Here is a 24109-nt window from a genome sequence, read left to right on the forward strand (position 1 = left end):
AATATAAATATTATCATATCATAATATTATGTATGATATTTATATATGCCTACTTTTTTATCTTTTCGCTTTGTTTCTTTATCGCGAAGTTTGCTTTTCTATATTATATATATTTATTTATTTTTGTTTTTCTTTTTTTACATTTATATCTTTTTTATAAACTTTTTGTAACTACTTTTTTCTAATAATAATTATTAACTTCTTTGTACGAATATTTTGTAATTTTTGCTTTGCTTTTTTGATTGTAAATTTATTTTTTAAGGGCTTGTCCTAAGACCTCCTTGCTAAATAATGCACAATCCATCAATCTATCTATCTATAAACTTTTATATCTATCCAAAATGTATGCTTGTACATCTTCGTGTAGAAGTTATAGTTATTCTTGCCGTTTGTCACAATTACGAGCTTTGATATTTGGGTCAAGGGACAAATTTTTTTGTTTCTTATTATCGCTGAACGACTTATGTGCAGCTAAGTATGCATTTAATACAACAACAGAGAATTCGTGTGTTAGATAAGAAACCTGATATCTATGACCGCGAAACACGATTCGATCGCACGTACTTTTCTCTGTCAATTCTACCGGGTACAGTTCAAGTGCATTCAAGTGGCAATCTCCCGCTTCTTGGCCGTGCAACATGCAAGCCGCGGCGTGTACCTATCTCGTGACCGCGCCGCGCGCATCAACAGCGCGAGACGACCGCGGATCGGCGCGGCGCATACGTGCCACGTGCGTACATTCTGCTCTCCGGATAGACGCGTGGCACCACAGTCTGTACCGTCCGTCGTCGTGCTACGTGACTTTGGCGTGTCTATCACCTTGATTTTGTCGATAACAACGCTGCGTGATAACCGCGCATATCCTACGCTGATGTGAACGGTCTTTCGAGATGAATGTATATATATTCTGAATCGTTGTGTTGCTCGAGTACCTACATATATGTATATCTTGCGTCAGAAGAGAAATCGAAATTATCCCTTGATTTACGCAATCATACACTTAGAAACAAAAAGACATGCGATAGCAACTGTAAAATGAAAACGCCTTTTCATATACTAACGCTCGACTCTCATTTTCAACGTAGGTATTTCAAAATAAATTATATAATATAATGAAAATTGACGACTATAATATAAATTTGTGAAAAGGATGAAGTATTATGTATGTAACATTCAGTCTTGAAACCCGAGCGATTTGGCGTCAAGTGGCTCACCGCTCGGTGCGATTGACTTGCGATCTGTAGATCCGAGTTCAATCCCACGTGCGCCCAAACGCGATTTTTCGCGTTTAATGAGCCAAAAATGGCTCCACCTGGTGATCAAAAGATCTATGATCATATAAGCGCCGTTCGGATTCGGCGTTAAACTGTAGGTCCTATACATCAGTATACATATTAGTTATAGATATTTGTCTCTAATATCTGACTGAGGTAGGATTCTGTGGATCAAATCACCCACAAATCATTTCGCAATTTGCGATTTCTGTTAAAATCATCAATTTGGGCTTCCTTGCGAGATTTAATGTGGTTGCAAGTACGGAGATATCTGCTGTGATCCGTGTCGTCAAATCCTGAACACGGAGTTTTATACTTTTGAATACATAAAAATTAATTGCGTTGATATTATTATTATAAGGAATAAATTTCTCCAATGTAAGATTAACTTGTTCATCTTTGTCAATTTTCAGAATTAGAGAAAGCTTTAGTGATTTTTAATGATCGTCATGTGTAAATCACTTTAAACAAAAATTCTTCTTTACCTTGTCTAACTATGTACGTTAGTGTTACTATATATATTAGACATTAAAATTTGTATTATAACTTTCATAATTGCCACGACGTTTTCTTTTAAATGTAAACATATTAAAAATTTTAAAAAATGCTCGTGTAAATTAATCGTAAGATCTAACTGAAAAAGAAAATCTATTTTACAATATCCATATTTTAAGAAGTGACAACAATTATTACACGCATGACTGAGGGTGCTGAGTATAATAAAAGAATTCCTTTCTACTTCACTCTCTCTTGAAGCGTCATAAAAGCGCGATCTTGCGTGACAATATAATTAAAATAGCCAATCATCGATCATCGAAAGAAGATTAGTTAATTATTCGGTTCAGTTGGTCGATGCAATTGCAGAAAATTATACGGCATACTTTGGCGTCAAAAGATATATAAAACAAAGAAGTAAAGAATTAATCGGGCGTCGAGAAAAGGATACAAAGTAGGCGTAATAACCGGAGTGGAAAAGCGCGTGAAAGCGAATTTGCACGGTTCAAGCTTGACGATCGCGTCACGTGAATGCGTTGGACGGACGAGTTTTTTTCTTCTGTTTAAGAAGCGTCTGTATCACGAGATACAGAAGCTATGGAAGAACAAAAACTGAAAAGTGAAAGCAATAAATCTGCAACAAGAATAAATGTTAGCCAGGCTAATGGATGAGTATAAAGTTTTCGTTCAGGAGTAAACTGCCCGACGTAGTCTCTGAAAAATCAGGAAAGCGAAATTATGAGACTCTCCTCCCGTTTGAGAACCACAATTACCCACAATACCAATCTGTATGTAATAACATAATTATAAGCCATTCCGCATAACGTTCGTACGGGGTGTCCTACCGTGCCGCCGCGGCCGGATCAAATTTTAATGGCGGATCCCTCGACGGACGAGATTGCGGTCAATCTTTTTCCCGGCTTGGAAATTTCATCGGGTCGTTTTTGCCGGAGCGTTATCCGATTCGCTTTTCTTTCGCCACGGATGATTCACCTATTGAGAATCAGGGTGGGGAAGCGTGCAAATCCGCCATAATAGGCCCGCGATGCGCTCGCGAACCTGACCGTCTCGAATCGAATGGATATCAATTAAGTAATTTGTCGAGGCCTGCGCGAGTCCGGCTGCGTGCCGATGATCGATGGGATTTGAAGCGGCTCAAGGTCGCACGAAAGTTCAAGGCCGATCGTTTTCTTTTCTACGAGAAAAGCGAGCGACGCGCGACCGCGACGCGACGTATGTGCGTGCTAAGCGAGAATTATAAGAACTGGGCCCCGAACAAGCGTCCGCCTCGGCGGTCGCAATCGGTGAAATCAGTGTTGTTGTAATCGCTGGGAATGTATGTAATTTTCGGGAATTTTTCTTCACGCCGTAATTACCCGAGAAATAACAACGTTTCGCGCTCTTTGGTTCGCGTGATTTTTCGCCGCGTAATTGCGCATTCAGTGAAATCTCTCCTGACGTTGACGCATCTCCGTTTTGCGCGTGGCTGCCAAGGGAGAGAGTAATGGTTTCTATCTCTCAGAATAAAATAAAAGAGAATCGAATTAATTTAAATTTTTAATCAACGAGAGCGATAAATTCGATTTGATATTTCATTACCAGGAGAAATTATTTTATTAAAAAAATTATTCAAATTATTGAATGACCTTTTCATATTGATCCTTCGTTGGCAATGTGAAATTTTAATTTTTCCATTGGTAGTAAAAAAGGTCTTCGAGAAATACGGTAAATTTTTTATCGTGCCGGATTATATAAAAATCTACTCTTTGCGAGAGAGATTCATATATCGATAGTGCCTTTAAAGACCCCATGTTGCGGCGCAATGGAGGGTTAAAGAAATAATTGAGAACTCTCCAAGTGGCTGCGGAATTTATCGATTAAATTAAGGTCTATTGTTATAGGTCTCCAAGCATATTTCGCACGACATACAAAGCCTTATTCATGTCGATGCCATATTGTACACTTTCAGCAGATCATGCATTGCCTGTCCCGCGTTGCCTCGCACTCCGATCGCACATCCCGATGAATCTCGCATCTCTATCGCCACTTCAACGTCTCGGTCCTTCCGTCAGCATCCCCGAGTCGCGAAGATGCACGATCGATTGCGATACGCGCGATCATCCTCCCCCGCGAACGCTGCGCGCTTTTACGCGATGCCGAGCGTAACAATCGTAGTCGAGCTATCACACACGCCCGATCTAATGGACAGCCGGAGGCTGCCACGGCCTAGACCGTGAAATCTTCTTGAGATTTCCTCTTCCTCTTATCCCAGAGTCGCCACTTCTGGCCGCGGCTCTTCCCTCTCGTATAATATCTGTCCATTGTCTAGCTGAGTACAATAGAGAAGACTTCGCCGCGCGGTACTTCGCAAGTGGAGAAAGAAGCACGAGTTATCGTAACTCGCGGTTTCAATCCTCTCGAGAGTTACAGGATAATGCGACTTCGGAAGATAGTTCGACCTGTTGAGATTATATGCACCTCGCAATTTCGAATTACGATGCTTCAGAGAGAAATATAAAGAGAATTATAATAAATTTTAATACCGCAATACGACGATTTCACACACATTTACAATTTAAATTTTGTATTTGAAAGCATCAAGCTTTTTTCTTCGAAATACAGTCACCTCATAATACAATCGTTTCTTGTCTGCTTTAGAACAGAGAAATTATCATTGATATAATTTTTATATTCTGTTACTAGGTTGCCTATTAGTCGTTCTTGATATTTTCTCTTTAGTCATCACTCGCATTTTGTTCGAATGAAACGCGTTTCTAGAGCTTGAAAAAGAAGTCGTACCTTTACGACGGGAGGCACCAGGAAGTCTGCTGCCATGAATGATAGTAATGTACGCATGCATGATCTCTCGTAATAACATTCGCAACATCAGTGCAAACCTGTTACGTAGCGAAACTCATAAAGGAAAGGAGGAGACACGAGCATCAAGGAGAAGAACAAGAAAAAGAAGAACGAGAAGAAGAAAAAGAAGAAGTAATGGAACAATGACCAAGACATCGCTTAACTTCCGTCGCAGATTGAAGCCATATTCCTTAGTAGTTGACATAATTGACATAATTGCGTCCGTTGATATGTAGCAAGTTTACTCATACGTCTGTCATAAAATGAAATCAATTCTTTCGATAAACCAATATATTTAGTATGTCTCTATATACATATAGAGGAAATATTATTATATTTTCATTATAGATATTAATTATAATTATTAATTCTTTGCTGAGGTCTTTAAAGGCACCATCGATATTTTCATTGCGAATTTTGGTAAATTTAAATCAGTAAAAATAAGTAAAACGCAATCCGACTTCTATCAAAAATTGCCAACGGAGGAATTAAAATTTATATCACTGGAGGAGAATTAATTACAATAATACATATTGATATTAAGATATATATAGAAATAAACAAGACAGTGTAGAAACAAGCATGGAAGGAAACAAATAAATAACAAGTAAAAGTATTATGGAATTTTAATCTGATTTTCTTCAATAATTAGGACCTTCTGTAGGAGGAAGGCTTAAAGACCAACTGTATAAGGACGAGTACCGTGAGTTTCTATCATGCGCTAGGAATTTCTATCACGTGCGGGCTTTACGAGCGGATGAATCGAGTAGCCCGTCCACAGTAATATAATCGTAATAACGCGCACTGGGAAGCCACCGACGAGTGGTTGCAGCAGGAGGTTGTCGTGAACAAGAAGCATCGGGAAGGGAACAAGAAGACAGCCGGCACCCTGAAGGCAACTCATGCAGGGCCCATTACACATTAGACACGTGTGCTCACTTTTCAAACGTGATATCGCATGCCCCGCCGCGTGTTTGTTATCCGTGTCGCGCATCTCGCGTGCTATCTCTATCGATCGCGATCGCGATTGCGAACAAGAAAGGCGAGGAGAGGAAACAGAGGATAAACGATCAAAGCATCAAGGGACCGCACAGAAGTTCGCGCTACTCATTATTAGAGCGTCAGACATGCAATTTTCGAGTGGAATAGAATAGCGATGAGGTGCGAAGACAGAACGAGATATTTTTTTCGTTGTTTTTTTAGTAATTTGATACAAAGAAAGGGATTTATTTAATTGCTGTTTCTTAAAGTACAATTTTTCATAAATTAATTTTTTTAAATAAATATGATAGAAATATGTTCACGCACGGAAAGAATGATTTTGCTGAAATATTTAACAGTACTCCGCATCAATTATATAAAAAATTGGATCTCAGTGAAATGAGTTTTCATATAATGTAGTTTATAATGTAATGAATAAAAGATGTTACATGTACATGTAAGACTTTAAAGTTTTGAGTTATGATGTATTAAAGATATGTTCTATGAGCACAAGTTTTACATCTTTTGATACATATCTTTTATTTATAAGCCGTTACATAATCTACGTCACATTTGAAAATCAATTCATTTCACCAGGATCCAATTTTCCATATAAATGCGGGAATCTTTTAGCTATAGATATATTATAAAAATAATTGTACAGAACTGAAAATAACTTTATCAAACTATCAAAATTATTATATAGCATACTCGAGCATAATAAGCAATGCAAAAAATTTTGACATTCTAACATTTAGTCTGATCGTACAATATCTAATTATTTTGATGATTTAACAAGGTTATTTTCAGATCTACATCAAATATTTAAATACTTTATCAAATTTTTGTATACATTCTTTTTGTACGCAAATAAGTAGTTTAACTTTCAGCACGAATTCTCGTCTTCGTTAATTTCTTCACGATTAAGAATAAAATCGACGACAAAAGGAGAACATTTATTAGAGCGAAATGCAAGCGATAGAGTATACGATGCATGACAAAAGTGTATGCGATCAGTTTTCTCTGTTCGACTGATATGGGGCGAAAGTTCTTATGTACACTTTGATTATTCGACTGCGGAGTGTCGAATTGTCGAATCGTGCAATCGTGAGCGGATTATCGATCTGCAAGAACCATTGAATTCTGTCTCGATATCGCCGGCTCTTGACGTTAATGCTGACGTGAATCCTTGATATTGATGTTAGGATGAAAATAGCTTCTTCAATGATCGCTATAATAGACCTTTAGTGTAAAGCCTTTGAAAAGCAGCCACCTTTACTTTTGGCAATTCTGTCTTTTAACGTAAAAATTATTTACGGAAGAACGAGTTTCAAAGCGGTAACTTTACGAAAATATGCAACGGAGACGGCTTTTTACTCCTCATAGCGGATAACTGATCTGTGATGAGGGATCTGTACCCAAAATGATAGTGCTCTACTTTAGCTGGTTTTAAATGAAGAGGTTCCGCTGATAAGATAACAACGACATAATCATTATATTAGCAGCGACAACTTTATCGCGTTTGTATAAGTTGTACTGCCACCGTCGTTTTACCATGTTGTACTCTCAGAATTGTTTTCTTATTTATACGCCAAGAACCGTTTGCCGGATTTGAGACACGGTTTTACTTGAGGAAAAGCTTGTCATCCGTCCCAGATATCATACAGGTAGAACGTCCAGGAAATATCGAGCTGTCTACGATATTCTAAATGTCAAGTTAAGTAAGACTTTCCTGGAAGTATTAAAAAAATATGATTCTTTTTTTTTTAAATCCGATTCCTGTAGCATATCTATATTACACAAACATATATAGTAAATCACGATCGTAAAGTATTGCCGTCGATTCTTGTCTTTCAAATTTTATAGTTAATGCATTTTAGGAAAAGAGAGAGGGAGAGACACAGTTTATGCTATTAAAAGTCGTGACATACTGGTCTTATCTTTGCGTTATATCGATTCTCCTGCATACATTTTTGTACTCTTCGCGATTGGCTGCCATATGTCACTCGACGTGATAAACGTGGCAACGAAGGCTTAAAAGGCAAACGGAACGCAGCCAGCGGTTCTCCATTTTCTTCTGTTATTTCACATCCAAGCGCTAATTGATTAGAAGTCTAAAGCCTTTCATATAAAGAACTCTGTATATATATATATAAATAAAAAGTGACGCGAAACTTTGTAATATTTTCCGGTAACAGCGCAATCTTAACAAAATACTCTGTAATCTATTGATTTTCGCGGAAATATAGTATATATTTGCGGGGATGAGAGACGAGCAATCGACAAGTCGATGTGTTCTGGCTGTCACGGACTGTCGATCGACAGATCAGGGGAATGACGTGAGAAGACCCGCACGATGAAGTTGCGGTATCTTCATTGCGCGCACCTGCCTTTTACGTATGGGTCACGCAGATGGAAATCGCACGTACGTGCACCCGCATCCTCAGACGCTGCGATTGAACTTAACGTATCGATCTTTGAATACAGTTCAAGGTACTTGATTTAGATAATCGATGTTTCTGTGTGTTAATTTAAGATTATTCAATTTTCCTGAAAGCATCTTGCTACCAATGTAATATCGGAGATAGCTTAAATAATGCCTGCGTAATATCGGAGATAAAATAAATGACACCGAAAGTACTTTACGTTTTTTTTCGTCATCGATCGTTTACCTTGATTGATACTTCGACGGCATCATTGCTATTAGATTCTTATCCACTATAGGTCGTGAGTATTTACGCTTGCATCGCGCGCGTAAACTTCGTTTACGATCCACCGTGAGAGAACTAACGAAGGTAATAAGTAATTAAGCAACGTGCAAAAATTCCATTCGCGCCGGCATGCCGACCACGGAAACCAGCGTTACTCAATTATTCGCTGGAAAACGGTAAAATCGATTTATCCCATCGCGTTTATCAGCGCGTTTTTATCGTTAATCAAACTGTCAAATGACCACACAAAATGCGTATTACTTTTCTTAAGATTTGTTCATTTAATCCCTAAATATAATTTTAAGTTTAATTTTGATTTTTATTGAAATCTCTCATACGCTCGGAATTTTTTGAAGATTTTTTTATGTTTTAACAAAGAGCGTAAAGGAGTTGTTAAAAATTTGAAAGATAAACATTCGTGTCCCGATTAGGGAGAAGCGCTTGATTTTATACCCAGGTTTTCCCCGTGCAGAAGAAACCAACGATAAGAGTAAACCACTAAAACACCCATGATAAGAAATGACGTAATCGTCCGACAGGACGCTCGTATTCGCGTAAAACCGGAATTTTGCGGCGGCAACAAGTGTTTATTAACGCCGGCAATAACACAATACCTCTGGTTACTCGGATAATTTACCTAGTGTTTATCGCGAAACAATAGACATTTGCGCGTTACATCGCAATGATAATGCCTACCTTCCGTACTTTTCTGTAAAAAGCCTGCACTTTTTCAGGAGAAAATCACGGCATCTCGAAATCTCATTTTGCAATCGTCCGCGATATCATTCCATATATTGCGTAATTAAGTCGGTGCACGTGAAAAATCGGTCTTGCTGAAATATCTGAAAAAATTTAGGTATATAGATACAGTCTGTAGTAATTTTGTTGGACTATCAAAATAATTATGTCAGACTCTCAAGCTGATCGTTAGAATGTCAAGTTCGCAGTATTGTTCACCGCACGCTTCAGCTTCTTATATAATTATTTTGATGATCCAACCAATTATTTTTAGTTCTATCTTTTCAGTTTAATTTTTTAGTTCCATTTTTTACTTCAACAAAACTGTTTGTTCTACGTCATCATAAATAACTTGCAAACAGCTTTTACTCGTGTATTATTTAGACTAGAAAGAATAAATTCTGAAAAAGTAACGTTCTTCTCTCTTAATTTAGATTTATTCGTACTTCATTCGTTCATACGACTGTTTAGCTCGTACAGTATATTGAAGATATACTTCTTATTAACGTATATAATATATATCATATTAGAATGCGCTCGACACCAAAGATACGCCGATCGCAAACTTTGTTCTGGCTTTACAAAACACATACGGGCGCGATCGATCGATGGCGAGATCCAGGTGCTCACCTTTGTCCCGTTATCGTTATCTTGCAGTCGTGACAACAAAGTGGATTCGTCAGTGCGACGTGCGAGCCAATACTTGGCGTACGACCCGGATATCATTAACAGCGAACGTCTTTGGCGTCGACGATCCGCATCGCTCCTCGTCGCGTTCGGCTTTGATTTTAATTGAAGTCACGCAGCAACGTGACCAAATTGATTCGATATCGAATAAGCAAACGGTTCTCTACAGTCATCAATTTATACATACAACGTATCTTCAACGGAAAATTAAGATCGATGTATCGATCTCGACAAATAACGGTAGATTCTCGGAAAAATCAAATTGATTCGGAGCATCTTAAGCTCTATTAAAACAATGATAAAACATTTTTATCTTTAATGTAGACATGATAAAACAGATAAAAGTTTACATTTTATTTTTTATGGAATTTTATCGTCTTGCTTTAAGACAAATGCGCTCGAGGGATTGATTGATGAATCACTTGTAACGTAATTTATTAAGGTCTTACGTGAGCAAAGGTTTAACTCATCGATTTTACGCTTTCATAATGAACACCAGACGTACCAGTAAACAGATAAAATAAGTCACTAACCACCAAGTTAATAAATCAATGTGGCATTATCAGAGAAGGAGGGGATTAATTTCATCGTGTTTTGTAAGAAAACTGCACGTTTTGCGGCGCCGGAATGCAAGAAAATCAAAGTTGCGAGCGAACGATATGTTAAATGAAGCAAAGCTAACGAATCTGAAGGATACTAGATACGGCGAAAATAAATTGCAGACTCCTTTCCTTTTGCGTATAAAAACTCTCGCTGATCTTGCACATTCCTCTCTATTTTCTACCCGGCAATGCGGACTTCCGATTAACGACTGCGAGGCACTGCCCGCGAGCTGTCGAATGCGAATTATCGAAGGTGATTTCCGTAAAAAGCGAGCGAGAGCAAGAAGGCTCGCCTCGACTAAGTCGTTAAACGGCTATTGCACAATCTCTCTGTCCAGGCGCCGACCTGTAGAATCTCGTTTTCTAGGACAATCGCCATTCTCGCGCGCGCGTTTGCGCATTACCGTGACAAGATCAAGAACGACTGCTCAGTATCGATAACATTTCAACGACAACGATAGCTCGTCGCATATTGTAAATGGGGGTGACCATCGCGGGAATATTATATGTACTTACAGTGTCCAGTACATTTTCATAATTTCTTTTAGATAATATCCTTATCCAAGCAGACAATTTTGCTTTTAAAAACGTTAAATGGGCTTTAATTTTAAATATTATTTAACCATAGAAATGTTTGGTAAAAACGGTATTTTAAGTTACAAAAAAAGTTTAATAGAAAAATTACATAGTTTGGAAAACGTATCAATTTTGAAATGTTTATTTTTAGTTATACGTTTATTGTACGATTTCTAACGCTTATTTACCGTATTTTGAACATAATTGTCAAATATTGTTTGGATAATCAATTAGCAAAAGGATTAATGACGTTAATAAAATTACGTTAAAGGTATATGTATCTTTTAAAAATTGAGATATATAATAGTTCCCGCAGACAATTTTCGAAATTACGTCACAACTCAGTGAGAAATAACAATAAAATCGATATTGAATTGATGTCGATTCGACGTCGATTCCATTGTCATTTTTCACTGGGAAGAGTATATCTCTTAAAAAACGGGTTTCTTGGCAATATTTTTCGAAACGTTAGAGAAGAACGTATTTTCGAAGGATACAAAGAGTTAAATCGAAGTCAGCTGATTGGAATCGTGGAGCGTTTCGTGTTTCGTCTGAGAAAAAGGACACGTTCCGCTCACGTTTGCATTACATATGGCGGTACCATCGGTGGTCCTACCTGTTTCCATCTGGGCACGATGGACCGACCATGCATAAATGCACGCACATATATATGCACGCATACAATTCTGTCTACGTGAGGTAGACTTTGTGTCTCTTTCTTTCTTTCGTCCCTACTTTCCTTACTTTCTTCCTTCTTCCCTACCTGCCGTCTTGATGCAGGGCTGAACTTGTCGATTAATACTTTAGCCAATAGTGTACGAACGGATTATTTCGCGAATAGCGTGCAGCGTAAGAAGAAAATGTTCGTGTGATGTCAAATAATTCGAAGTAATTTTTATTTCGAAATTAATCTTATTCTCTTCCCTTCTTTTTCTCTCATATAATTTATTCTTATATAAATATGTATGTATATCTTATGTAAAATTTATCATTTATTTTTATCGAATGATTTTTCACAAATTGCGCTTCTGTATTTAATTATAATAATTTAATTTTTTTGTAAACATAAAAAAATAACAGTATATTTTTGTATCTTAACGATTTTGTTTACATTAACGATAGTATTTATCATCTCGTTTACACAATTCGCATTAAAATGTAATTTTAAGTTTATAATATATAAGTAATAATTTAAGGTCAGTTATCTTATATGATTAACTTCTGTGTGTCTATCTCCCTTTTTCTTTTTATAATTGAATTCTTATACATCTTATATTAAAATTTATCACATAGAATTTGATCGTGTAGAAATTCGAAGAACGACCAGAGGATACACAGCTTTCTAGTCTACAAGAAAAGATTACTTCTCAATAATGAAAAGACGAATAAGTCTTTTCGTTTCCATCAGAATAACAATTATAGCCAGTTGTATATCGTAAAGAAATTGAGCTCCAATCTTTGAAAATCCGTTCCTGGATGGCAACGTTCTCCCTTCCACACGGTTCGCTGGCGGCTCAGCAGCGAACCGAGTATTCACCAACCAGTCGGAGTCAGTCCGTGGCCTAAGCTCGTGTCGTTGGTATTTCTCGACACTTCGTCAAGTCTTTCTTTCCCTCCTTCTCTCTCGCTTCTTCGAATATTTTATTCCCGGCATTAAAGAGCGTCGTCGGCGCGAGTGTCTTCAATTTCTCCAATTTCTTCTTTTCCATCTATGTGTATATGTGTGTATATATATGTGTGTATTATTTATCCAGGATGAGAGAAACGTATGTGCAAACTCGTAACATCTCGATATGCTAGTCGGGACCATCGAGACACATCGAATCTCGAGAAGACCGCGGGAACGCGCGGAATGCTGCGTGAAACGCGCGACCAAGTAGAATTCGGCCGCGCCGTTGCGGTGTGCGTCATCAGGAGCGACGTAAAATCCCCCACGCGTTCGTACAGATGCATCAGGATCGCTCTGAGATAGTGCGGAGACCAGCGAGGAAGAATTCGCGAAGGTAAAAGCTCGATGGTAACCGACTTTGCGAAGGCTAACGTCCCGAGTGAACGGCAAGAAAGAAACGGCCAGGATCGAAGTATCTCCAAGACGAGTGGTTCACAGACTTGGATCTCGATCTAAGGCTTACCTGTGGAGCTTATTCTCGTGTTATCCCGAATTCATACACTGGAAAAAGAGTCTGGTTGCATTATTTGGAACTCTGGTTGAAAATGGACAGATCAGAATTTTCTGGTTACTATTACTTTAATTGAGATGATCAGAATCTTCTGATTTGTTCATTTTGAACCACAATAATTTTTTAAATTATTTTGTTGGACCCATCAAAATAATTATGTATAGGGCGCTCAAACTAGTTGTTAACAAGATTAAAAGTTTTTGCAGCATTGCTCATCAAGCTTGAGTTTCCCACATAATTATTTTAATGATCCAACAAAATTACTCTTAGATATAGAGAAAAAGTTGTACAGTGGGTCTGGTTGAAAATGGACGAAGCAAAAGATTTTGATTATATCAATCAAAATTCCGGTTATCTCAATTAGAGAAGCTTCAAAAATTCTAATTTGATCTTCAACCAGAATTCTAATTAATCCAATAAGACATTTTTCTCAGTGCGGCTAAATTTTTAGATACTTCAAGCAAAATCGTTTTTTTCATGCGTGTTGACGTGCTTGCTGCAAAAACGTTGATTGCACGGTTTCTTGTGGATTTAAAACAAGTTGGAAAGGACTCTTATTGTTAGTTCGCCAGAAGAAATTATCCAGAGACAAGAATTCCTCACAAGGAATCCTCCGTTCGAAATACGTCGTGATTACTTCGTTCGACGCCGTTGACGGGAACTCGCTCGTCGGCCGACACCTGGCCGTCTTTGTACATTCAGCACGCACGCACGCACGCATGCACGTCAACGCGAGCGGGAGGGAACGCATATGGTGCCGGTTGTTCCGCGAGCAAAACAATACGAGTATGTTCTGTCGTCTGCAGCTGTTGCAGCGGTGCAACAAATGCAGTTGGCGGTATGTAACGTGTCGGAGAAAGTGCATTCTCCTCCATTCATCGGCCAGCAGAACCCGCCGTGACACCAAAGTGTGACGTCATCGGCGACCTGCTCTCGTCGTGGTCATCGGGGATGCGATATCTCGCGATAAACATCAAAATTCTACTTACCGCGAGTCCCTTAGAGCGGGAGCACGGAGTCTTACATAATTCATAATGCATAATGCATAAGAAAATTAACCAATCAAAGTTCCTTTACTTCCTTCCTTTCCGTAAAAGGCTCTGATTGGTTGATTTTCTTATGCCTCTTGTACGTTATGCAAGAATCTACGCTCTCATAAGCTTTCTACAATAACCTATTACCTATAAGCTTTAAGTTTCAAGCCGCAAGAAATTAATCACTCATACGTCGATTATTTTTCTCACATTTGATTGTGATTGATCGATTTCTTACGTCTTTGAAACTTACTTGAAACTTAGACTTATCATTTATCCTTGTAAAAATTTAATACTACTATAGTATACTAGCCGATTAATCACTTATTTTACGAGTATTAAAAGTATTATTTATAGTATACTGAAAATGAGTGATTAATTGGCCAGTATTAGTATTAAACTTCTACAAGGGTAGAAAGCCTCCTAACGTTCAAATCACACCCGCACGTGCTCTCGCGGGGTATTATCAATCTGGACCGCGGGGGCTCGACTCGGCTCTACTTCGCACGGCGACTCCAGGTCACTTCAGGATCGATCGGTGGCCGAGATCGAGACGGCGATCTCACCTTGATCGCAGCGAATACAAAGGCGGATAACTGTACCCCCGATCTGTCTCGGGCCGACTCGCTTGACCTCCAATCGTGCACCTCCAACTGTGGACCGAAAAACCGTTGGCCGGCGAACGGAGAAAGTCACGCAGCACACTTTTCGGTGCGCGCGTATTCCGACAGCGTGAGTTCGGCTTTGTGAACTCGCGTGAACTTGTAAATAATTGTGGGCGCGACGAGGACGAGCCGGAGAGACCAAGGATGCCTATCGCTGTTGCATGACTTTGAAAGACGAAAAGACGGCTCGTTTCGTGTTGGGCTACACTTGTCTTCCTGCCGGAGACGTGTTAGGTACATCCGCGACGCTTTCTCGCGCTAGCGTGACTTTTCACAGTCATTATTGCAGCCGACACATTATTTCCGTGATGTTGTGGAGGATTATTGACCGACGACGACAATTCTCTGCAAGGATACAAGCAATTTTATAAATAGATCCTGAGATTAGACTTTCGACTGTGAAAAAGTGAAGAGTTTACGATTTATAAAATGAATAAAGCAAACTGGAAACTTTTTCAAAGAATTCACGTACAACTACAATGTATAAAACTGTATTACGTTAACTTTGAATGAGAAAAACAAGTTAATTTCATTAGAAACGTTAAATTTTTTAACCGTTTAACGTGTTTAAAGTATGGAAATCTTATTATAAATAAGATAAAATTTACTTCAGAAACCAAAATATTTCAGAGATCAAAACATTTAATGTTTAAAATAAAATCAATTATAATAAGTAATCTCTTTTTTATTACAAATTATAATAAGAAATTTCATAAGTTTATGTTCTTTCGAAATATTTAGAAAATAATATTATTTCACACACACATATGTTGACAATACAGTCTGGCAATAGCTATTAAATACAGTGAAATAATTTCAGTTAATGTTTGATTAAAATATAACTAAAAGTAATTTTACTTTTTTAAATATTTAGAAATTATTTATTTTTATTTAATATTAGAGAGTTGCCAAAGAGTCTGGTTGCATTATAATTCTGATTGAAAAAATGGACAAACAGAAATCAGAGTTTTCTGGTGTGAGCCTCAGAATCTACTATAATTATAATTGAGATAACCAGATCGATATAATCAAATTGATTTTCTGATTTCTTGATTTTCGACCATTAACTTTTTTTAGTACAAATTGAATTTGTCAATTAATATTTAATATAGCTATTATCAGATCTTTTAAATGTACGTAACAAAGTATGTTGTTCCAATTTGCTCGAAATTTATATCGTTTTTAATGATAGCCCGAATAAATGGCATTTCCATAAAAAATAAATTAATTACCCTCCTCTATCCCATTTGTTTCACTTTTAATACGCGCGCGCGTTTAAAGTAAGATCGTCTCGCGAGATTCTTCTAGTAACTAGTTCGTCTCTCTCTCAAATCTAGAAGCGTATAATTTATGGGCAGCGCCAACGTCTGAGAAACCTCCGTCCCGATGACTCGGTAACCTTGTAATCGGCTGGTTCGTGCGAGCTTCTTAAAGGAATTTCACGGAAGGATCCTCCGCACGGTCCCTTCCGTTAGCGTTCTCTCCGGCGAGTGCAGGTATATTTCAGGTTCACGTACGATTATTTCGCCTCTTTGCGTCACGCGAAGAATACAGGACTCGATATGCACGAAGAATAATCGATCCTAAAAATGTTCAGAACCATAAAAATGCACTTGCTGAAATTGACATATTCGGAGAAAAATCTCGATAAAATGCAAATCTTGTACAAAGGAAAGAAACTGTTGTGAAAAGATCGCTGAAACGAAAAGTGGCAATAGAAGGAAGCTGCGAGGACCAGCTAAATATTTAAATGGATCGCGTCAAGGACCCCACACGACGCAATTTAGTCGCGTCTAAAAAATGCGTTCTCTCGACTCGTTAATTGGCGGAGACACGGTCTCGTTCTCTGGCGCGATTAGCATCTCGCGTTTTAATTAGCTGCGGCCACGGCTTATCTGTTTAAGAGACGCTGAACACCGGCGAGTTATTTGCCGAGGGACGCTTCGTTACTTCCCAGTCAATGTACATCGTATTCGTAACGCCCGTAAAGCGGGAAAGGCGGGCGGGAGATAGTGCATTCAAGGAATAAACCACGCGTAATTGCGGCTTGCACTTTAGCCTGCATCGCCGTTAGATCGCTCGTCCGCTCGAGAACGGCGTTAAATTGACTAGCGGAAAGTGCCGCTTCGCGGTTTCCTTTTCTGGCAAGGCGAGTTTGCCGTATGCGGAAACGGAAATCTGTGACCATAAATCCTCGGGGATTTTCTCTCGACAATTGAAATCGAAGAGTGACAGCGACGTCAAATCTAAATAAATTGAACAAACATACACTGTAAAAACATTTCATGTAAAATTACAATAATTATATAACAGATAATTTTGAGACCCACTATAAATAAAGATGTGTATTTACACATGAAAAGAAAGTCACAGCTTACATATATCATTATTTTTCTTTAACAATTAAATAATTTTTATTAGTAATTTAATAAGTTGCGAGAGGAAATGGGGTATGTTAAGTTAGCACCCCAACTATAGTACTCAGGAGTTCTGATTATAGTTCCCACTTCCTTTTGACGAGACCGAGAGTTCCTAATAGTTAATAACAAGAGTTCCGCTCAATAAACATTCTTTTTACATTTTTTAAAAATGAGGTGCTAACTTTTTATCGAATTTCGAGGTGGAATAGTTCTGAGCGGCTTAATAGCTTCAATTTGCGATTGCCTAGAGTTCTTGACATGTAAAAAAAATTTTCGAATAATAAAAAAAAATTAAAAATTTTTGAAAAATTAATTTTTAGATACAATAGTTCTGATGATAATTCCTGCTTCTTTTTGACGATACGAAGAGTTCTCTATGATTTTTAATGACATATGCGCTTAATAACCATTTTTTAATAATTTTTTAAAAATGGGGTGCTAACTTTTTAACAAAATTCAAGGTCGCATAGTTCTGATCAGCTTAACACAACTATTTTGTGAATACCTAGAGTTCTTGATACATAAAAAACATTTTTGAAATATAATAAAGTTTAAAAAAAAATAGTAGAAATCTTTGAAAATTTTTTTGAGAGTACTGAGTAGTTCTGAGTAGCGTTTCTTATAGTACTCGACGAGTTCTATCGAAAACTGTAAGGTGAAAAAGCGATTGGACCAACGGTTTGCAAGATACAGCGACATTTGTCGGAAGATCAACAATTTTTAGAGTATATCTCGGAAACCGTTGGTCCAATCGCTTTGAGCCCTGATACGAAAAGTATCAGGGCTCAAAGCGATTGGACCAACGGTTTCCGAGATATACTCTAAAAATTGTTGATCTTCCGACAAATGTCGCTCTATCTTGCAAACCGTTGGTCCAATCGCTTTTTCACCTTACAGTTTTCGATAGAACTCGTCGAGTACTATAAGAAACGCTACTCAGAACTACTCGGTACTCTCAAAAAAATTTTCAAAGATTTTTACTACTTTTTTTAAATTTTATTATTCTTCAAAAATATTTTTTATGTATCAAGAACTCTAGGTATTCACAAAATACTTCTATTAAGCTGATCAGAACTATGCGACCTTGAATTTCGTTAAAAAGTTAGCATCACATTTTTAAAAAATTATTAAAAAATGATTATTAAGAGCATATGTCATTAAAAATCATAAAGAACTCTTCGTATCGTCAAGAAGAAGCAGAAATTATCATCAGAACTATTGTATCTAAAAATTAATTTTTCAAAAATTTTTAATTTTTTTTACATATCAGGAACTCTAGGCAATCGCAAATTGAAACTATTAAGCCGCTCAGAACTATTCCACCTCGAAATTCGATAAAAAGTTAGCACCCCATTTTTAAAAAATGTAAAAAAAATGTTTATTGAGCGGAACTCTTGTTATTAACTACAGGGAACTCTCTTCGTTTCGTCAAAAAGAAGTGGGAACTCTAATCAGAACTCCTGAGTACTATAGTTGGGGTGCTAATTTAACATATACCCGAGGAAATGTACAATTAAACTTACGTTTATAAAAATATTTATGTAATAATTCGCAAACGAATTACGTATATTTTTCTTAAGCTATGTATCGATATGTATATCGAAACATGATACATGTGATATTATCATTAGATATAATTACATAAACTTGTATATCTACATATAAAAACTATGTAATGTATTATTGTGTGTGTGTGTTATTATAATTTTCAATTTTATTCTAATTGCAAGATAGATTTACACAATTCGAGAAATAAAGATACTCACTTTCGTAAAAACCATTTTTATATACATATTTCTTGAAATTGTAATTTTTACACACATATTATTTATGTAATTTTACATATTGTTGTTACTACGTAGATTTTCGAGCCTCTGCTCTTGCTCTGCAAATCTGAAATCCGATATTGCAAATTAATTCAAAGACGTAAAATAAATTAATTTTTTAAAAAATAAAAATTTACAATTTTTGAAAATAAATTAGATATACATATGTAAAGATCTCAATGATTTGCATTTTCGAGTTCTAATTCATCTCTCTGCCCTTCGATTAAATCATTCAAATCGTGCGAGGCTTATAAAAGAATCTCATTAACTAACGCTATGGTAATAATGGAACGCACCGCACGTCATCGTATATGACCCAAAATGCAAATGCTCCGCTTATCCTTGGTCAGTCAATGCGTCAAGTTGAAAATTGTTTACCTAACAATGGATCGCCGTCGCCGTTCTATCGTACGGGCCGTGACTTACCGGTTCTTCGGTGGCCGGGTCAGGTCCTTCCGGTCCTGGAGCCGGTCCGGTCTCGAACCCCCCTGCATCTAGACGAGCGAACGCGGACATCTCTTTTTCTCGAGTCAGTTCAGCTCGAGACTCTTCTTCTTTCACGCGCGAAGTAAGGCCGGGAGACCGGCCGGCATTGTTCCTCGATTTTGTTCAGACGTCGGTGGTATTCATTCTTCGATCTGTACGTCGAACTCGCATGCACGATGAATATCTATCTCGTCACGATTCACATTGTGCGCAATGCGAGTCATTTATTCCGAGAGAATGTAGGAATTTAGATGATAGGAAGAATCTATAAAGAGACTCTTTTAAGAGAATCTGTTATTCTACATATAATATTAATCGGATAAAAGTTTAATTCCTTAATATTTAATCTATGTCTGTAAAATGTAAGTGTTTCCATTCGTAATCTAATATTTTCACGAAAAAAAAGATCGATTTCTAGTTGATCGGATTGTTAAGATTCGATCTCGTAACAATAATCTTTAACATGCAAAAACATATTTCTCAGGTACCTGTGAAATATTATATTGAGAACTGGAGATTTATTTGTTGGAACTGTTTTCCAGATGGAAACCGAAGTCCGGACGCTCAAGCAGGAACTGGCGCGAACTCAGGACGCCCTGAAAACCGCCACGAAAAAATGCCGGGAGCTGGTAAAGGAGCTGGACCACCGTAGCGCCGGTCATGAATCTGAGAAGATTCTGCGAGATCAGCAGCTCTCGAGGATACTGCGGGCACTGCTGTTCCTGGAGGCACGCCTTAAGCAGGAGCAAAAGTCTATCAGGCAGATGCTCTGCGAAAAGGACAATGTTATCAGGAATCAGCAATTGGAGATCGCGATGCTCAGGCGGTATACAAAAAACTATATAAAGAGCAAGCGCGATCGAACGACGCCGGCTGTCGATGTCGAGGTCAACACTAATATCGACAAGAATCTGCAGAAGGACTTTGGCAATTTACACGTAATTTGACAAAAAATCATGTAATAATTAAAACACATAGGTCTATCTACGATTAAAAGATTCACGGAAAAAACGATTTTGCTTAAGTATCTAAACATTTAATTATACATATATAAATCTAAAAATAATTTAGTTGTATTATCAAAATAATTATATAAAGATCTCAAGCATGTGTGAAAGCAATGTTGCAAAAAAAATTTTGACTTTCTAGCAACCAGCTTGAGCGCCTTACATAATTATTTTGATGGTACAACAAAATTATTTTCTGATCTAGTTAAATTTTTAGATATTTCAATAAATTTACTTTCCGTGTTTTAATTTATTTTAAAAAAGCAAAGATAATATAAAAGTAATAGAATTCTATACTTTTCACGTTCTGTATTTTCTAAATTTAAATTTATTCGATTAATCTCTTTCAGAGAGAAACGCTGCAGGAGAGCGGTATTGGCAAAGAGATCGCAAGTCTCAAGTGTGAGATAATTACGCGGCTGAACCCGGCATCGTCTAGTATTCTGGACGAATTGGACCGGAACAGCGTTAGGAAAACACACAGTTTCGCTGGTAGCGATATCTCAAAGGCCAGTCTGACCAGCAGCGAGAACACGGACGCATCCATCGTCACGACGACCACGGAGGGCAGCCCTTCGTTGCTTAGCACGGAAGGCTTTTGCGAGGGTGAGAGTACGGATGACGTGTCACCTGGTTCAACCTTGAACAAATGCTCGAGTAGGTGCACGCCGACAACAGTGACTGACAGCGAAAACGAGACGACGATGATCGTAGATGAAGACGTAGAGGCGAACCTAATAGAAAAGGGTCGAACGACGATTGTGTCGACAAAGAGAAGGATAAAGAGTCAGAAGATGTCGTCCAAGAGTCCCAACGTGATTGAAATGGTGGGTATCGCGAGAACGGAGAGCAAAGACGACGGGATGGACTGTAACTTTGTCTCAGAGGATGAGGAGCAGACTAATACACTGATAAGCAATCAAGAAAGAAACACAGAAGAACCAATTTATATTAACGCCTGCAGCGAGGTGAACGAGAGAAATCTTCAGCGGACGGAGCAATTGAGGACAAAAGACGATTTTAGCAATAATAACAATATGTACGTTACAAATAATTCTTTCCTCTATCCAAATTTTCGTTAGATATTTAATTTTATTTTTGGTCTTTCATTACATTTTCCTTTATTTTTTAAAGACGGCCCTTTCGATTTCTTTTTCGCAGCGAGTCGAAGATGAAAACGCCTGAATTGACGGTGGAGGACACCAGTGGAAATTGGTATAGTGATCCGGATGAAGATCGACTAAACGACGATGTATTCAGACACAGCACCTACCGGCCAAATAGTAATCATAATTCCGTGTTGGAGTGCGTGAATCAGATCTTGCTGCAGGATATGGAAGAGGAGGAGAATTTAGTGCTCTCAGTGCCGCGCAGGTTTAAACATCGTGGCAGAATCGTACGTTTTCAGCCAGCCAGGTTGTCCGATATCGAATCGGTGGGCTCCGAGATAGAAAGGAAAAACTCCGAGGAATCCGTCACGGATAACAAAGATTCATCGAGAGAAGAAGAGACCGCAGAGAACGATGCAAATGCATCCGAAGACGAGTTTGGTATGAGGATTGTCCAAAAGGATCCGGACGACGATGGTTCCAAGGAGTCTAAGGCTATCCCACTAGTCATCATCGAACCCAAAGTCGATATCGAAGAATCAAGAAAGATTCCATCAAAATCCCAACAGGGTAGTCCTCCTTTAAAAATGGAGAGAATCGAGGAGAAGACCTGCTTGCAGATGTCTGCAAGAGGATTAACTATCGCCAAGAATTTAGATTACGAAGATATAGAATCGTTACCGGAGATAACGACGTCGCCAACGCCTCCTAGAACGCCACCAGCGTTGCCGCCGAAGCCACAGTTTCGCAACAACACATTAATACTGAAGAAAATTCCTAGTCCATCGTTCCTGATTGATGAAAAAAGGCAGCAAGATCCGGGAGGCGCGGATCCTACAAAAAAAAGCATTCTAGGACTGATATCCTCTTCGTCGTCAAAGGCGGCAAGAAATTTAAATCTGGACGAGGTGAAAAGTTCGGCCAGGAGTTCGGCGAGAGAAACGAAAGGTCGCGAAGAAGGTGGATTCTGGAAGAATAGATTCAACCACGTGCGCTCTTCCTTCCAGGTAAGACAAAAGGAGGATCAAGGAAAAAACGCGGCCAGAGTGACGAACATCGTTCGGCATTTCGAAGAGTTCAAGATCGGCGATCCCGAGGAACAGACGAAGGATAGAAATCGTTCAAAAGACCGTCATATCGAACTTGAACATGTAAGATCTCTTATAAAAATGTATTAAATGTTTTTTGAAAAAATTATGTAATTTTGTAAAAAAAAAGGTTTTTCTTCCATTGCAGGAATTCGATATTCGACAGAACTTTGAGGAATTTAATTTAGACGAGTGCGATCTATCGGACGATCCCGATCGGCCTGAAGGAGACGGGTCTGAGAGACTTGGTCATGTGGGATTCAACAACGCTGGTCAGAATGAAAATAACATTGCCAAAGACAACAACAATGTTCCTGCTGTCGGCAACGGTATCGGTAATAGTAATGGCAACGGTGAAATTGGAAGCAGCGGATATGATCACTTCCTGGAGGCGACCGGCCTCAGCAACAAGTCAATCCTCACACCATCAAGATTGTTGAGCAATCACAAGAGCATGCTGAAGCCGAAGGACGTGAAGTACAAGAGCAGGATCAAGGCTACGGCGGTGCTGGAAAGGCACGGAATACAGACGACTGCAGCTGGCAATACAACACACGTCAGGCACTGGACTGGACCATTTGTCTGACGATTGGCCAATCTTCTGCCGGCCAAAAATATCTTTCGCTCCGCCGTGTCGGCCGATAACTCGCCGATAAAGGCAAACTACAAAAGATTTTGATCTTTTAATTCGCTAACAATTAATTAAATTTAAAAAAAATTATTAGTCGTATTCGTACATAGCGAATGACTCTCACTTTTAAAGTGCAAATGGAATTTTATACAGTATTGACTGAGAAACAGGGAATTGATGATGAACAGAAAAACAACCTTGTTTCTTTAGTTACGTTACGATGTTAAATGTGAGTAATTAACATATATACACATATAAATTACGTTATTTTTCATATGCTATAAGATACACGAGTCGTTAAATTTCGAAGTTGCACTTTCAGTGATTAATTTATTTTTAATCCCTTCTTGGAAAGATAGTTTATAAAATGTTGATGTAACTATTCCTGCTGTGAAATTATTTATTAGTCTTTATATGAGATACATATGTAAAAAAAAAATGTAACTTGTCTCGACTTTTGGTATATTTTAATTTATAAAAAACGTTATCGAAAGAACTCTATTATCTTTCACTACCTTAGCTTTAATGAATAATACGTGTCAGTAGTTCTCAACCATCAATCTTTTATTAAATTATCGTTTAACATACAAGTTTCTATCTTAAATTACATTCACGTATACGTGTGCAATCGAATGAATTTATGCAATGTGTGAATTCATAAATAGAACAGAGAATTCAAGTGGTAGAGTAAACGTTGTGTTTCGTCAATATTAAAATTAGGTTTCTTTTCAATACATTCT

At 38.0% G+C, this 24109-nt stretch overlaps 1 protein-coding gene across 1 annotated transcript in view; it reads left to right on the plus strand.

The window, feature by feature from the left end:
• Nucleotides 1–23450, plus strand: part of LOC108779594 (uncharacterized) — a 34620-nt gene extending 11170 nt beyond the window's left edge. The window contains exons 2-5 of the mRNA XM_018547038.1: nucleotides 20077–20472; nucleotides 20892–21580; nucleotides 21703–22801; nucleotides 22887–23450. Of these exons, the coding sequence (XP_018402540.1) occupies nucleotides 20077–20472; nucleotides 20892–21580; nucleotides 21703–22801; nucleotides 22887–23324 (2622 nt within the window). The 3' untranslated portion in view covers nucleotides 23325–23450. The remainder of the gene's footprint in view (nucleotides 1–20076; nucleotides 20473–20891; nucleotides 21581–21702; nucleotides 22802–22886) is intronic.
• Nucleotides 23451–24109: the final 659 nt, after the last annotated feature.

Source organism: Cyphomyrmex costatus, unplaced genomic scaffold (assembly GCF_001594065.2).
Source record: "Cyphomyrmex costatus isolate MS0001 unplaced genomic scaffold, Ccosl1.0 scaffold600, whole genome shotgun sequence".
NCBI lineage: Eukaryota > Metazoa > Arthropoda > Insecta > Hymenoptera > Formicidae > Cyphomyrmex > Cyphomyrmex costatus.